The 16917-nt window shown below is 49.4% G+C and overlaps 1 protein-coding gene across 6 annotated transcripts in view; it reads right to left on the bottom strand.

Moving 5' to 3' along the window:
- Positions 1–16917, bottom strand: part of trps1 (trichorhinophalangeal syndrome I) — an 80605-nt gene that overhangs the window by 29280 nt on the left and 34408 nt on the right. For all 6 annotated transcript variants that reach the window (XM_028964685.1, XM_028964688.1, XM_028964689.1 and 3 more), the window contains one exon: positions 14024–14672. In XM_028964685.1, coding sequence (XP_028820518.1) covers positions 14024–14672 — 649 coding nt within the window. The remainder of the gene's footprint in view (positions 1–14023; positions 14673–16917) is intronic.

Raw genomic sequence — 16917 nt, 5'->3', positions numbered from 1 at the left:
ATTTCTGCCACTCGTTGCCGTGTTTATCCCTTATTTAATTCCATTTCCATTTCAAAAATAAAAGGGCCGCAAGCCGGAGGAAGAGGCGGGAACGGCACACCTGGCAACGGTAGGGGACAAAGACCAGGGGTGTTGGTGCCGGGAGGGTGGAAGGGAGGAGAGGGGGGCGTCTCTTTAAATTCCAGCCAAGTGCGAGCCACGCTCCACTGCGCCCTAAAGCCGGACACACTCAACCTGCCACAGGATGGCTCGGGCGACCCTGAGGGGGGAACTGCAGGCACCTCATTAGAAGTAATGAAACCTTCCCCCTGTCATTTCGGGGGGGCTAAACGATGCCTCTCTCGCTCCTCTTCTTTCCTCGCCCACGCCTCCCCCCCCCCTTCTCTGGCAGGTTCGTGCCCGGAGGTCCAATTTCCAGCCCTGTCTTAGCCTTCCATGGGGGCCTGTTTGGACCTCAAAAGAGACTGTTCCGAGATCAGTGCGGGGTGACGGACCGAGTTGGAAACTTTGCCGGTGCCGGTGAGTATGAACATGAAGACAAAATTACGATTTAAAAAAAAAAAAAAATGTTTGGGTTGGGGGGGGTGTATACTTCTCCTCTTTCAGACCAGTCGGGGGAGGAGAAGTGTCAATAAAAGAACATCTCACCGGCACATCGTATGTCTTTCAGCGTTGCAGAACTCGTTCATAATTTAAGGACTGGATTTATAATGCGATGTTCTTGCTCACTAAGGGGGGGTAACAGCAGGGCCGCTGTAAGCAAAACTGATTTTTTTTGGGCGAGGCCGAATTCGGCCTTTTTTTGTGTCTTCATCTTACTAATGGCCCGTCCAATAAATCATCATTCATTTACATTTACGCCATTTACCAGACGCCCCTTATCCAGAGCGACTTACAATCAGTAGTGACAGGGACAGTCCCCCCCTGGAGACACTCAGGGTTAAGTGTCTTGCTCAGGGAGGCTACGACCACCCGTACTGATAAAAATGTCTAAAAAATTAATTAATTAAATATTATTAAAAAAAAAAAAAAAAACACGTTTGATTTTAATTGACATGTGACCACTGATCCTAAAGGCATCAGGCTGACCCACAGCTCACCTTTCAGGCAGAGTGGAGAAGGACACAACTTGGCAAACTTCAGCAGCAGACTATACAGCAGCTGTATGGCCGAGCACAGAAGAGAAATTGATCGTCGTTGCTGATTTAAAGGGACAAACGGGAGTTAATTATAATGAGGGTGGCATTTATCGAGGTTTTCTTCCTCAACCTGATATAAGGTTGGTTTTTGTGTTCATGACAGTGTTGTCACCTCATATTTGTCATCTAGAGAAAAAAATGCACTACCAGTAGTGCAAAAGCTTCATAAAAAAATTGCAATTTTTATGAAAAAGCAAGAGGCCAGAAGGCCAAATGTGACAAATTTGAACTTTTTCGCAGCACCAGTGGTCTTCTAAGCCTCTTAAATATTTTTGAAAAGGTAGAAAACGCTGCCCAGCGGCGCCTCCGCCTTCGCCGAATCCTCCTCCTCTCCAACAATGAGGTTAAAAATAAAGCCCGCTGCTCACGAGGAGCCCTGGCCCCCATACATACTTACTTTTTTCCCCCCTGCCGGATTTGCCATGGGCCCCATTAACTCAGAAGCCGTTCACACACACACACACACACACCAGCAGCTGCAGCCCCGTGCCCGTCATCCACCATTTTCTCTCCTGTTAACACGTACGTACGCCGAGCGGCGCTTGTGCTCGGGAGCAAGTTGCACGGCGCGGGAAATCGTTCCCGGTATCAGTCAAACGCGCTGCGATTAATGTTCCGCGGGCGCCGCTGTTTTGTGGAGGCCACAATCAAGCCGCGGCCGCGCTAATTGGCCCTCGTTGCGTACGGCGTGTAGTCTGCGGTGGTCCTGGCCGGCAAGCCAAGCTTTCGCGCAAAAAAAGGAGGGCTGACATCTGCTCGGCACCGTGAATAACCTGTTTTTGCGGGGAAAAAAACATGTCCCCCCCCCTCACAGGCCTCCTATTAAAAAGGGGGGGAAAAAAAGTACGACACGTTTTGCCTGAACCTGTGCTCTGGTGCCGAGAAAACGCTGGGAATTGCGAGCAGATTTGATGAGGAACGGCTTTAACAAGCTTCGCACAACTTCTGTTGCGGCTCCGGTTTTGGCTCGGGGGAAGGTCCTGCTGCTCTGGTTTGGGGGGGGTCTGTTATAAGGGTGAAGTGATTGACACATTTGATGCACAGCAGCGCAGCACACGGTGCACACAGTGAAATTTGTCCTCTGCATTTAGCCCATCACCCTTGGTGAGCAGTGGGCAGCCATGACAGGCACCCGGGGAGCAGTGTGTGGGGACGGTGCTTTGCTCAGTGGCACCTTGGCGGAGCAGGCACTTCTGGTGGGTTCCCAGTTAATGACTGGAGGGGCAGCGATCCAGTATGGCTGGTGCACCCAGAGTAATGCAGGAATGAAGGGGTCACGCCACCGTCTAAAAGCGCAGAAACGCTTCATCACACAGTGGAAGTGATCGCTCACCGTCATTCCAGGAGAAAATGCCAAATTCAGACCTTTAATCTGTCTTCTTTAGACAAAATTCGCTGCTTAAACAGCAACCTAGCGGTTAAGGAAGCGGCCCCGTAATCAGAAGGTTGCCGGTTCGAATCCTGGTCGGCCAAGAGGTGCCACTGAGCAAAGCACCGTCCCCACACACTGCTCCCTGGGTGCCTGTCATGGCTGTCCACTGCTCACTAAGGGTGATGGTTAAATGCAGAGGACAAATTTCACTGTGTGCACCACTTCACTTTCTTCCTTTTTCTTTCTCTTCTTCAAATAAGTTGTAATGTGACTTTTTTGTTCTTTTTAATGCAAAACTTGAGAGAAGGGAGAACTTCCACCTAACTTTATTACTGTTAAAAACACACACACACACACACACACATTTACATTTACATTTACAGCATTTATCAGACGCCCTTATCCAGAGCGACTTACAATCAGTAGTTACAGGGACAGTCTCCCTGGAGCAATTTAGGGTTAAGTGTCTTGCTCAGGGACACAATGGTAGTAAGTGGGATTCTTCTGGTTCACAGGCGAGTGTGTTACCCACTAGGCTACTACCACACACACACACACACACACACACGAGGAGCTTCATATGTTGCACATGTTCGGCTGAGAGGGCGGAGAGATCCAGCGACGAATGGCCCGTGGTGCTACTGGTGTCGCATTAATGGCTAAGCCGCTGGCAACACCGGGGTTTCTATGGCAGAGTTAAGCGAGAGAAGAGATGGGACAACATGGCCTGGGTAGCGAAGCCAGCGGCGCGGCCGAGTTGGAAAGAATGGATGGCGGACGAATGAATTCCTCTGCTTCTTTGTTGTTTAACATCCTGATGTGTGTGTGTGTGTGTGTGTGTGTGTGTGTGTGTGTGTGTGTGTGTGTGTGTTAATTTTTCTGTCCACCATATGGAGCAACCTCAAAGCAGTGTACATAAATAAACTATTTTTCCATCGTTTCATTGGCATCGTTGGCTAATTACCGTTATTTTTCCCAACAGCACCCGGGTCAGGAGAAAACCCCGATTGGCAAAAATCGAATTGCATTTCCAAAAGATCTGTGTTTTTTCACCTTGGCACACGTTCGCCGTGGACGTAAATGCGTGACATAAACCTCCCCGCGATTTCCCCCAATTGCGTCCAATCAGCGTCGCAGGACTCTCGCAGGACTCGGGAGGGGGGCTAGGGCGGTCCGGGGGGGGTGGGGAACAGTCGCTCCTCTGTCTGTGGGCGAATAAATCTCCACGGTAAATAGTGCCCGAGGCGCCGGGGGGGTTATTGCGCGGATCAAAGGAGCGCCGTCTTCCTGCATAAAAAGACGAGGCCGCAAAAACTTGCTTGTTTGTCTAAAACAATTACGGCTGGTATGGGGGGGGGGTCCTCCTGACAAATAGCTAACAGCTGATAGCACTTTAGGAAATATTCGGCAGCGAGCTGACGGGGGGGGGGTCCGAATTAATGACCGGTCAGGGCCCGAACCCACCCCCCCTTCATCTAATCTCGGCCAATCGCTCCCCAATTACCGTACGCAAGGTGCTGCCAATTTTCGCCGCCCTCCTCGGAATCCCCCCCCTCCTGATTGGGTCGGGTCATCGTTCCTTCTCCTTCGCTTCGCCGCGGAGCCAATCTGCGGCCCAGATGTTCGTTCGCGAAGCGGGCCGACTCATCCACGGCCGTGCTGCCGACGGGCGCGAGGATTTACGGCGCTACGCGAGCGATGGGGGGCATTTAAAAAAGGAGGATTAGCCGCAGATGCTCGTCCGGGCAGGTCTGCCGTCGCGGCCCCGCAACTGACGTCTCCTCGGTGCCCAAATCAAACAAGTCATCTTATAATAAACGTCCGCATTACGCCGCGCGGCGGGAAATTTGTATTTTCTCTCTGCTCCCCCGCCGCCCCGGCTCGTAAATAACTCCGTTTCGGCCCCGCCGGTGTTATTAGGGCCCCCTGGTTGACTCTGGCGGCGGCACAAGGCCGGGACATGGGCGCGACGTGTCACGCGGTAATCTTTTCCCCCTTCGCCCGTGATCTTTGGCGACACGCGTTGTCGTGCCGAATTTGGGGCCGGGCGGCCCTCTGCGTATTTTTGGGCCTGAAAAAAAAAACCACACACACACGGCGGTAATGGGGGAAAAAACGGCTCATTTTCCACCCGCATGTCGACGGGGGCCCATAATTCACATCGGCCCTATTACACACGACGGCGGCGCGCGTTGGGGTGTGTGAGGGGCACGGTAATGCGGCCTTACGGGAAAAAGTAACGGTGTGACAAACATAGTACGTTTCTGAGAGTCGACAGTGGCGCGCGGCGGAACAATAAAGGGAAGCCTCACCAGGCCTCCGAAGAAGTTCGTGACTTCGAAGTGTACGGAATCGGGTTAGACGAAACGCAGGACCATGGCACACGTTTACATTTTACCCGAGACCCCACAGGCCCAGACCCAGACAAGCCAAAGAAGGGACGTGAAAGTGACAGAGAAGCGTTGGCATCGGCCCCGTTCCAATTTACTTTAATGAGTGGTTCTTATTAAACGAAGTGCATCGCAACAATTAAGGCATAAAAATAGCTACGTTCGCAAGAGCAAACAAATCGAATTAGGGGCCCGAATGTTCTAGAAGAGGCGTGCTTTTTTTTATGTGCATGTGGCACAAACTCTTGACCTAGATAACGCCGGTTCCGTTTTTTCGCTCTGCTTGTGATGTAAATAATTCAGACACTGTCTGGGACGCTTCGGCTCACTTGATTTCTACCTTCTCTACGAAGCCCTGTCCCTGAATGACTGAAATCAGACAAAGGCGGAGAGTTCAGGCCGGTCGGTCAGCCTGATGGAGGGGCAAGAACATGGTGTACCCCACACTAATGTACACATGATTGATGAGCCATAAAAAAAAAAAAAAAAAAAAAAAATATATATATATATATACAGAGAGAGAGAGAGAGAGAGAGAGAGGCTAGATTACATTACGCTCTTCGTCAGAGTGACTATCAGCAGTTTAGAGGGACAATCCTCCAGGAGCAGATCAATGTTAGGTGAGCTAACCACTATGCTACTAACACAAATGCAGAGTGACATTAAATCAGCTGCTGGAACTCAGTGGCATTCAATACTTGATTGTCTTCAAACCCAAGAACCATATGGTTTGTCAAACCCAGTTCGGGTGTTTCATTTCACAGTAGTCTCTTCAGGGCGGTAATAAAGGCTAAGAATGGACCCAAATATAAAGTCATGTTTCTATGGGTTAAAAAAAATTCTATATATATATAACTAGAAATATGTTATATAGATATATATATATTTTTTTTTTTTTCAGAGCATTACTGATAATGAAGATTTCCATGAAGAGGTTTTGAAGAAGCCATGCCGTAATGGTTCGCCTTCACAGGAACAAGCCGGTATGCGTGCAAACAGCCGACGGGGCAATTTCAGCAAAGTCCACCAGCAAATGTATACGGTTGTTCTGACCTGAATGCGAGTGCGAGAACAGACAGGAAGGGTGTGTGGACGAATAGGAATAAGTGGAGTTTGGCGAGTGGCGAGAGGGGACGTAATTGCGCAGAGACGGGAGGCAGGACTCATACGAAACACACATTGCCTCTGATTATGTCTGCTTACTTCATTTCTTTTTTTGTACAGAAAACCTTTTCAGACAGTCCGACCATTGTGGCTCTGTGGAACATAATGTTTTTCTTCAGTCATGCACTTGCGCCATTTTTTCCACCGGGGCACCAGCATGGCACACCATAATCCCTAGGAACACTGTGTGAACATAACCCACCCCCCACCCCCAGCCAACCCAAACCACCTCACCGACCTCCACCTCCGCTCACTGGCTGCAAACCGGGGTGTCCGTTTGTGTCGGCGGCAGTCAGATTTCCCATCATCCCGCAGACAAAAATAAACATGAGCATCCTGGAACGGGCCGGCTGAAACGCCTCACTGTGCTCACCTCCTCCACCTCAGACAGTGAACTCATCCGCTGTGGCCTCCACGGCGGCGATGGATGGAGAAAGACCAGGTACTCTGAGCTTTTGGACGCCATCCGACTCGTCCTCTATCTCTCCCTGTCTCGGTGAAATGTGACACTGTGATAAGGAATTCAGGGGGCAGTTTTTGCACTTCCTGTTGAAGCCCTGGCTCTGATCAGCACAGACACAAACTTTAATGTTCAACACAAACATGTCTCATTAACATAAAGATCATAAAAGGGCAATTTCCGCGGGCTGCTGTAACTGCGTACAAATCCATATTGTAAAATATTCAGATGTGCAAAAGGGGTATAATCATTAACTCAATTCCGTATTCAATCTGATAGAATAGTCACACAGATAATGTCATGGTTCGATTATCAAAAAAGCTTTCCCGTACTCTTAAGCACATGACACCCGACACCCCGGCATACGCTTCGGTTTAACAAGGCAGCTGAGGTGTTGAAAAACCGAAGATAGGATCTCAACCACAGCACTCTTGCACAATCTGGGCGGGGCCAGTGTCAGTGCGGTATTAGTTTATTGTCTTTTAAAAGCTCTTGCGTAATATTAGCAGGTTCATTCAATTTCTGAACGCATGCATGCACGCAAATTCTGTGTAAAATAATGTCGAAATAATCCAATATACGCTTTTATAGTGTTATAATTCAAATTATTATTATTATTATATGAGTTAAAATAGTATCAACATTTTAATAAATGTACTGACATACTCACAAACCGCCGTTGTTGGGTTTGATGGGTTTTTATGGAAAGCGTTTGTAACACTGAAATCTGGTCTAAATTCGGACAGAGAGTGGAAACTGGCATCACTGCGCATCCTGGCAACCTTCAGGCCCCGTTCAGAGCGAGAGAGAAGCCGGGTACAGGCTGTACCGAGCGTGAGGCCTTTCCTCCCCTCCCTCTAAACCGCTCTGCCTGGGACGCCTGGACACAGGCGTATGCGCAGGTGTGTATACTTCCTGCCGAGCGGACGGTCGCATCCCTTCTCTTATCCGACGACGGAAAATCCCGCACGTTAAAAGGGCTATCACGGACCGGAGGAATCCTAATAAAACACCCCGTTCGTTTTTTTTTTTTTAGATTACAGCGGATATCTGGCCGGCTTTAAGGCAAATGCCAGCTCAGGATAAGGAGCCCCCACCCCCCCCCCCCCCGGCATCCTGTGCCGCGAGATTTTAATAGCGGGACCTTGACTGGGGCCTGCAGACATCTGCTTTGCCTCCCTGGAGTTTGAAAGGGAGCGAGGGGAGTGAGAGAGAGAGAGAGAGAGAGAGAGAGAGAGAGCTGGGTCGGCCGAGGTACGGCTCCCGCAGCGCCGCATCTCTGACAAGAGTGGATTAGGTGGCCCCGAGCGCCTGTAAATGTCATCTGTAATTACCCGTGGAAGGGTATCGATGATCAGCAAAAAAAAAAAAAAAAAGGGATTCACGGTGAACTTATTTCCTCTGCCCCGACACCAAGGGGCTGCCGTGATTATTATGCTTCTGCTCGTGAAAAAAAATTTGCTCGGCACATTACCACGACTGTGCCCGACTGTGTCGGCTTATGAACGTGCCCAGTGCTAAATATAATCAGATCCAACATGCAGAAATGTAAACTCTGGCAACCTTAATGAATTTCAGCCCGGTTCTGCCCAGAGTCGACGTTCTGTTTACTGCGGGACCTCCTTCTCTTCCGCTCTAATTCATTTACGCCTCCCGACTTCTGAGCTCTGGACCTTTCTAAATGAATCGAGTTCTGAATACCTCAAAGCCTGACAGGAATAGTAAAAACTCATCTGAAATGACAGAGAAATTATTTTAACGAGGGATCTAAAATAAGGAACGGAGTGGATTATAAAGCAAGCGGGAAATGTCGATTATAAATCTGAATTCATGATAGTTCATGAACCTATAACACTTGTGACAGTTAGAGTGACCGATGTGTATTTGAACTTGGAAGTCGAGATTCCCGGTTGGATATTTCATCCGAAATGCCCACCAGAATTCCGCCGACCTCCACGGCCCCCAACCTCACAATCCAAGGTGTCTTAGAATGTAATATAAAACGTCCCTCCTAGTGGCCTGTACTGTACAGTCTCTGAATTTGTTGCCACGGTGTTTTAGATGGAAGTCTAATATTGCTCGGTCACAAATTGATAACAATGGCCAATAGCTGGTTGTAATATTGTAACAACATCAAACCTACAAAGTAAATGGAACACAACATAAAGATTCTACAGGATGGGCAGAGGATTCAGCTTAATCTTGAACCCTGAAGATGAACGAGTCAGGGTTGTAGTAGCCTAGCGGGTAACACACTCGCCTATGAACCAGAAGACCCAGGTTCAAATCCCACTTACTACCATCGTGTCCCTAAATTGATAGGGTTGTTAATGTAAATGTAAAGGTGAAGTAAAAGTGAAGTGATTGTCAAAACACGCTGCGGCGCAGCACACGGTGACACAACGAAATGTGTCCGCTGCATTTATCCATCACCCTTGGTGAGCAGTGGGCAGCCATGATAGGTGCCCGAGGAGCAGTGTGGGGGGACAGTGCTTTGCTCGGTGGCACCTCAGTGACTATGACTGGCAAAGTTATCGTGTTTTGTGTCCAATACCCCTTTACATGATCCCTTAATGTTATCAGGAGCAGTTGAGGAGAGCATGTGATGTACCTTTCAGTGAGGGTAAAATTTCTGCATTTTTAGGAGGGATAATCTCCACCATACTTATTAATACTTCTGACTACTGGTGGAGATTATCCCTCCTAAAAATGCAGAAATTTTACCCCTTCTTAAAGGTACGTCACATGCCTGTCCTGGCAGGTCTTGGCCAGTAGTGGCCGCCAGTGGCAACATGGCAGCTTGGACTGCAAGGACTTGTTCATGCTCCTTTCCTGCTGTGGCCTTTAAACCGTGTTTCTATTTCTGCGCTCGCTGCTCATTTGTCCGCCTGACCCGTACGCTTATCGACAGTATGTAGTATGGGGGCGTTCGTGTTTAATGAACGTTTGCGTAGACTGATCCATTCATACACACCTACATAGAGCAACCTGAGGTCAGCACCAAATAAAGGAACGTCAACACTTCATTGTGTCGCAGCCATGCGGGAATGTCGGTGACAATACGAGAGACAACGTGAGAGAAACCCGACGCGACACTTGCTCCCTTGCCTGCAAATCAACGCGAGCGCGACTCTGTTGTGAAGACCGCTTTCAGCTGTGGGCTAAAATTAATTCACGATCTGACGGTTTGTTAACGCTGGCTTAGAAAAATAAAAATAAAAAAATGCCCACTTTCATCTGCCGACTGGCCTCGCCTTTGCCATCCCGCTGGTCGGCCTGTCACAAACAGAGCTCCACAGCTGTAGCCGGGGTGCCGGAGCCGGCCCCCCCCGTTTAAGGCTGGAGTGCTGATTTGCTCATTCGGCCTGACAGGTTTAGCAGGTTTTAGCGTGGCGCCCGGCAAGGCGAACGACACGAGTTCTCCTCCAGGGAGAGGCTGGGAGAGGCTAAAATTAATTAGCATCGTGGGAACGGCGAGAGGTCTGCCGTGCCAGCGGTGAGCCTCACCTTCACTGCCACTGCTGGGCTTTCAAGTGTCAACCGGCTGGTTGCCATATGTGACCAGGGACCCGCGGGACCCCTTGGACCATCCGTTAGCGTGCCACTCTGAATGCTGCATCAGCGCCATTAGGCACCTCGGATTATGCGAACAGCCGTCCAGGTGAGTTCGGTCTGGGCCGCCGGGTTACCTGAAACACAGTGGCCGCCTCCAGGGGCAGCGTCCATCTGTCCCAGCCCACGCCTTTATGCAGCGCCTCGTGTCGCGTCAGCGATGGCGACGCCCCGCCCGGTGCATTCATGTGTAATCTCCTGCCATTCAAACCCAGCCAGTGGCCTCTGGCACTCGGGGAGTGACAAAGTGGGGAGATGAAAACTCACCGGGTGCAATTTCACCAGCCAAAAACCCAGGTTAGGCCGAGACGAGTCGGCTCTATCATTCGGCAGATGTTCCTCTCTGACTCCCCCCCCCCCCCCCCCCCCCCCCCCCCCCCCCCCCCCCTGTCTATCTCTCGGCCTATCGACTCCTCGGGCCTGACTTGCACAGACGGCTTGCTGGCACTCCGCTGAGGTGATTACGCATTCGTTTGTTTTGCGGCGCAGCTGCTTCGTGTTTGCGTGTTTGTTCTGGGCCCGCTCTCTCCCGCCCAACTCTTCTGTCATCCGAGAACGACGCCTCCCCTCCACGCCTCCCCCCCCGACTGCAGACGCGGCTCCGCCCCGATGGCGCCCCATTAGGGCCCATCTGTAAGCACATTTTAACTCTCTCTCTCTCTCTCTCTCTCTCTCTCTCCTTGCCCAGAAGCCCTCCAGACTTCCTCGTTAGACTGCAGCGAGAGATGCGTCTTCCTCCCCGTGTCCCCACCCTCACCTTCCTCCCACTGCCGACGCCTCCGTCCCCGTCTCCGCTGAATGCTAAACGGCAAGTAACCTGGCCGGCGGCCCAAACTCGGCGGGGGGGGGGAGTGAAAAAGACGTCCCGCTAAATTTGACGCTCAGCGCGCAAATTAGGGAGCGGATTGGAATCGTTCAGGAAGAGGGGGCTCTTTGATGTCGGCCCCGGTGCGTGTGGTGGACAGCGCCGCCGCGACTGCCTCACCCGTGTTCCATTAAGATCAAACGAAAGGCACGCCGGGGAAAAAGAGGGTCAGAACAAGAAGCAGTCTGCACTTAAACGCCACGCGGGATGCGGGACAGGCTTTATTTTATACGATTTATGGACATTGTGTTGTGTGGTCCTCCTGTCGGCAAAAAAAAAAAAAAAAACGACCGAGGTGTTATTGATTTTTTTTTTTTTTTCGAAAAAAAAAACAACGCAAGTTTTCGGCCCAAAAAGGTAAACAAAATAAGCCGCGTGACGGGACAGCCCGAGGCACAGATCCGTGATGCACACGATGCCGTCCCCCCTTCGGGACCGTTCGGGTAAAACTTTGGCCAAGTCTGCTTCTCTCGGCCAGCTTCCGGACTTTCACGTGAGAGGTTCTAATTAGCCGAGTTGCAACGACGGCGTCATCTGAGATACTTCCTTCAGAAGTATCGTGACCCCGGATGAGCTTCTACCCTCAGGCAATAAGACTTCCTAATCAGGCCTTTTTTTAACGCCATTCAAACTGAAATCCTAACCAACGCACAGGCGCTCTGTTCTATTACATTTGCAAAGTTTACGTGGGTCGTCTTTCTATAGATTTATTACTTTCACGTTCGAGCCTCTTCCTCCTTAACTTAATTTAAACTTCATTCCACATGCTGCCCTCCTGAGATAGAAACAGATAAGGCAGCCTGAAACTGGTTAAAGATCAATGGGGGACGTGTTTCAAAGACTGACCCCCGGTTGGGGAGAGTGAAAACACCTGTAACTCCATCGCGGAGGCTTGGCGGGGAGCTGGTAATCGTCCGGCGGATTGCGACAGCAGGGTCACTCGTTCCCGCCAGAGTGGGTTAGGCCCCCTAAAAAAATTGAAAGGGTCCCACTCGAAATGCAATGGAACCACACATCCTGGCAGAGGTCTTTTTGGGGGTTTATTCATGGAGGACACGTGACCCAGACAACCGTCTGCTGTGGTGCCATGACGAATGCTACGATGTGGCAAGCTCAGGAGTGGCCACTTTCTCTCGAATGGTCGCTTTATCTCCCGGTTGGAAGATATCGCTTGTGCGGAGATGCCGCGTCCTGGCGAGATGGAGGTAACAGTGGTGAATGGCGATGTGACAACCCCATAGACGGGCTGCTCTAAGGACAGGGCTTTCAGGAAATGCTGGCTGCTGTCATTCTGGGATTAGGCTACCTGTAACTCTTGTCTCGTTCTTGAGACACGATCCGCCTTGAATCAATTTAGAACTCCACCATGACTCACGCGGTAAGTCATGGCAACCCTAACAAATATTGTGACGGCCCTCGGAGCCCTTCTGAGCGGCGTTAAGCCCTCGCCGTCCTGGAAGAGAGGAGAGGGGGGAAAAAAACAAAGAACAGAGAGATCTGATTCAACGTTTCCTGAAGGTTAGCGGCGCAATCTACACTCCACCCTGATCCTTTCACACGCTAACTGACACGCCTCGGCCCTAATGACTAAACCGCGGAGCTCTGCCGCGCCCAGCCGCTCGCTCGCTCGCCTGCCAACGCGCTTCCACAGAGCCATCCAAGGGCAGGACAAAAAAAAAAAAAAAAAAAAAGCAGAGATAAATGCCAAAGATGGCGAAGCTGCGAGAGGAAAGCCTGGAGCCGAGCACGGAAAGGGATTATGCAGATGTGGGGGTGGAAGAGAAGGGGTGGGGCGAGGTCCAGAGTGCCGGACACACAGACGCACGGGGGCCGAGCACTCCCGACAGAGTAGCGCCGCTCTGGGTGCACGGTTAGCCGGACTGCTAACATCTCGTGGGTGCCGAGAACCTCCCTCGGTCATTTCCATAGCCTCTGTCTGCCTTTACATTTTCTTCAAGAAGGACATAAATATAAAGAATGTGTCACAGTGGGCCAGATGAGTCCATACAAAAAAAAGAAATTGAGCCTTTTGCCAAAACAGCTCTTTTCGTGGTGTCATTTAAAAGCAGTTAGCATTTGCTAACTATAAATAAATATCACATGATTTAATGTACGATGGGTGGTAGAGGCCTAGTGGGTAAGACACTCGCCTATGGACCAGAAGACCCGGGTTCAAATCCCACTTACTACCATTGTGTCCCTGAGCAAGACACTTAAACCTGAGTGTCTCCAGGGGGGGACTGTCCCTGTAAATACTGATTGTAAGTCGCTCTGGATAAGGGCGTCTGATAAATGCTGTAAATGTAAATGTAAATGTTATCAAATGTGAATCGTAGCTAGAAATGTTGCCAGATTTGTAGCTCAGATTGGTATCGAAGGCAAAGCCAGCGCTCTTGTTTGTCATGTTGTGTTTGTGTCCATTTTTGAATCAGCAATGCTCAGTTGCAAACACAGTCTGACCTCATCAAACAAGCCCAGAACTACACACCCCCGCATGTACAAGAATAAACTGTCAAAACTGAGGGTCTGGGACAAGAAGCCAGAAGACATTAATGATAGCACCCAAAAAAGCCAAAAGATCCTAGTGATGCCCTGTCAGTGTCCCCTTTATAGTGTTATGCAGGACCTACTTGGGACGTGCTAAGCAACTCTTTCAAGTAGCAAAATAAAATTATCTGGAGGAGAAAATGGAAACGCACCCTAAGGGTTCAATTCATGTCCTATTCAGAATGACCAAACAAGAAGTCAATGTAGCAAATGGTAATGTAATGGGTGTCAAGGTAGGTGAGACCAATTGGAGATGTTACGAATGTCCAAAAAAAAATCCAGAGGATGTCGCCTGTTTGCAGGGTTTTATCTTCTCCCCAGCAGAAGAAAAAAAAAGATAATTGGTTTAACGAATGAACAAGGGAGGCCGGAGGGGAGACTACAGATGTGTAGAGAAGGTGTGATGTTCCTTACCCTTAGAAGAGACTGTGACTCTTCCTTGCTACTCTTGCTTTCTGAATTGCTGGAGTACTGCCTGGTCATGTGACCTCCAGCCTTGTCCTCTCCGCTCTGGGGGGCTCCCTGGAGGAAGCCCTTAACGTCGGTGCTCAGGCTGAACACCAGGTTGGGCGAGTCTCTGAGGACAGTTGTGGTGCCCTTCTGCTGCTGTTCCTGCTGCTGTGTGGCTACCGCATTCAGCAGACCCAGTGCACCCTGGGGGAATTGTGAGGGGCTGCCTCTCAGGATCTCCCCTGCCCGCTCCTTGGGCAACCACACCAAGCTCTGGACCTGGTCCCCAGCTCTGGTTAAGGCCTCCATCCAGCCCTTCTCTCCCCTCAGTAGGGGCTCCTTCTCATCTACGGCCTCACTCTTCACCCCCTCGGAACACAGCGTCCCCTCGGCTGCACGGGCCTCGGGTGGAACCAGGCTGTAGAGCTTCAGATCACCTTTGCTCTCCTCCTTGATACTAAGCACAGACGGAGCCGAGCCCCCATTGGTTGAGGCGGTGGAGGTGGGCTGGGCTGGATCTGGGCAGTGTGCCGTGTTGAAGTGTTCCAGCAAGGCGGCCGTGTCTGCCGCTGTGAAACTGCAGTGGCGGCACTTACAGCAGCCATGGACCCTCCTGCACGAAAAAAAGAAAACGTGAAGAAAGGTCAAGGTGGAGGAACACGAGGGGAACCAAATTATATCAACGGTTCACCATCTGCTGCTATTCTTCATTTATTTACTACAAATGCAGTCCGACCACAGCAAGACAGGGTTAACAGATCTGGTCAGCATTTCCGGGTACAATAAATTGTGATAAAATGGCAAAATGTCTTTTGGAAAGACATCCATGGATCTCTGTATAACCTCAAAAGGTGAGAACCTCAGTTAATAATCCATTTTACATTTACAGCATTTGTTAGATGCTTCGATAACAGAGCGACTTACGTCTAAATGATTGTGCCTATCACTGTACTGTTCATTAAGCATTAACCAAGCCAATCTCTAGCATTAATAAATGCTAATAAGCTAATAAATTCAGTTGATGTGGATGCCACTGGCTACATAATGATGGATCGATTTATTTATTTTTTTCAGAAAGATATAGTAGAATCGTGCTTTTGTGTATACAGGCGGCAGGCAACGAAAGACTAAAATTGAATAAACATTTAACTCGGTTACTGAACGGAAAATTAGATGTACATCGCATATAGGATTTCTGTTTATGCCCCCCAAAAATCAATAACAGGGCTCTCCAGCAACCAAAAAAACTGAACGTGCAGCTTAAAAGGCTCTTTTGAGATTTTTGTTTATGCCCCCCAAAAATCAATAACAGTGCTCTTCAGCCACCAAAATACAAAATGCGCCGCTTAAAGCGCTTTTTGGATTTGGTTTAAATGAGCCTAAACAATGCCGCCTTTACCAGCCGAATAGTGTTGACTTCAGAAACGCATGCCCCAGAAAAATCAAAGCCAAAAAAAACGGTTTCTTCTTTGCCTTGTCTCATGAGTAATCAGGACAACAGAGCATAAAATTCCAAAAGAAGCTGCAGATTCATCATGGACATTATTGCCTCGCTGAAATGTATATTCTGACGTTAAGTATGGGTATGCATTTATGGTGGAAGTTAATCAAGATGAAAGGCAGAAAAAGTGGCGATTGCAGACCTTGGAAATGGCACACAAATAGACATGGGGGTGCATGTGGTCTGTGATCCACAGCACCCAATTGAAATGATTCAGTGTGATTTAGAGGAGCACAAATGCCTTCGTGTTTTTACACAGGAACATAAAACTGTCGAAATAGGTGCAAAATGCTCATGAAGGCAAACAAAATGGATATTTCCTCAGGCAAAGGGTGACTGTACACACACACACACACACTGACACACAGACAAACAGGCACACATATACACCAAGGGTCTTTATTTTGTGTGTATTCCTATATGGACACTATGGGGACCATTTGCACAATTACATATAATTTTTGTGACATTTATATGTGTGCATGTCTGTATTAGGTTACTTGTGGGCATGAATAGCGAATTAGAGAGAGCCTGTGATATTTATGCAGTTTTTGAAAACATGGATTAACGTACATATAGGCAGGGGTGTCTATACTCTATGTAGGTTAAGATGTTAAAGTGTAGCTGCAACGCTTGTTCTCCAGGGTCCCCGTAATTGTTCTCCAGGGTTCCTGTAATTACATAAAAACAACCCTGTGTGTGCTTAGTGTTCCTTCTGTGAGTTCCAGTTAAAGAAGACCTAAATCTACTCTTAAAGTGTGTGTGCAAACTGTGCAACGAGACAAACATGGTGGGGAGGGCATCTTGTATCACGCTGCGGTGTAATCTGGCTAAAAGCTCGACAGATCCAGCACAAAAGAGCAGCTCCTGTGAGGACAGCTCCAGCCTTTGCCAGTCATCGTTCTCATACAGACCGTAGAAAAAAGCAATAGAAAAAAGTGGGATGATACAGCAAAACAGATTATTAGTGTGACAGTGGTGTGCGATGATAAAACATGACACTTGAACACTTCAATAAGAAATAATTTGCATGAATGTATTGAAAATGCATGGAGGCGCACAGGTGCACCATGGAGAGTGTGCTAGCATGCTGAAGCGCAGTCTCGTACGGGAGCTGTCCTGCCCATGGACGCAAATCACAACAGAGAGTGGCGGCGGAGGCGGCGCAGTGCATCGCTGGAAACGTTCCACCAGCGGCGGCTGCGGAAGGCGCGGAGCATCATCAAGAGCCGAAACCGCTCACCGCGCAATGCTTCATCATCATCTGGCAGCCAATGCAGGAACATGGCGATACTCAAAACATTCCACTTACATGGGATAACTGTGTTTCCTATGTCCACTGATGGAAGGATGCACA

Source organism: Denticeps clupeoides, chromosome 20, assembly GCF_900700375.1.
Source record: "Denticeps clupeoides chromosome 20, fDenClu1.1, whole genome shotgun sequence".
NCBI lineage: Eukaryota > Metazoa > Chordata > Actinopteri > Clupeiformes > Denticipitidae > Denticeps > Denticeps clupeoides.
Note: the sequence above shows the minus strand (reverse complement) of the source record. Positions and strands in the feature narration are given on the sequence as shown.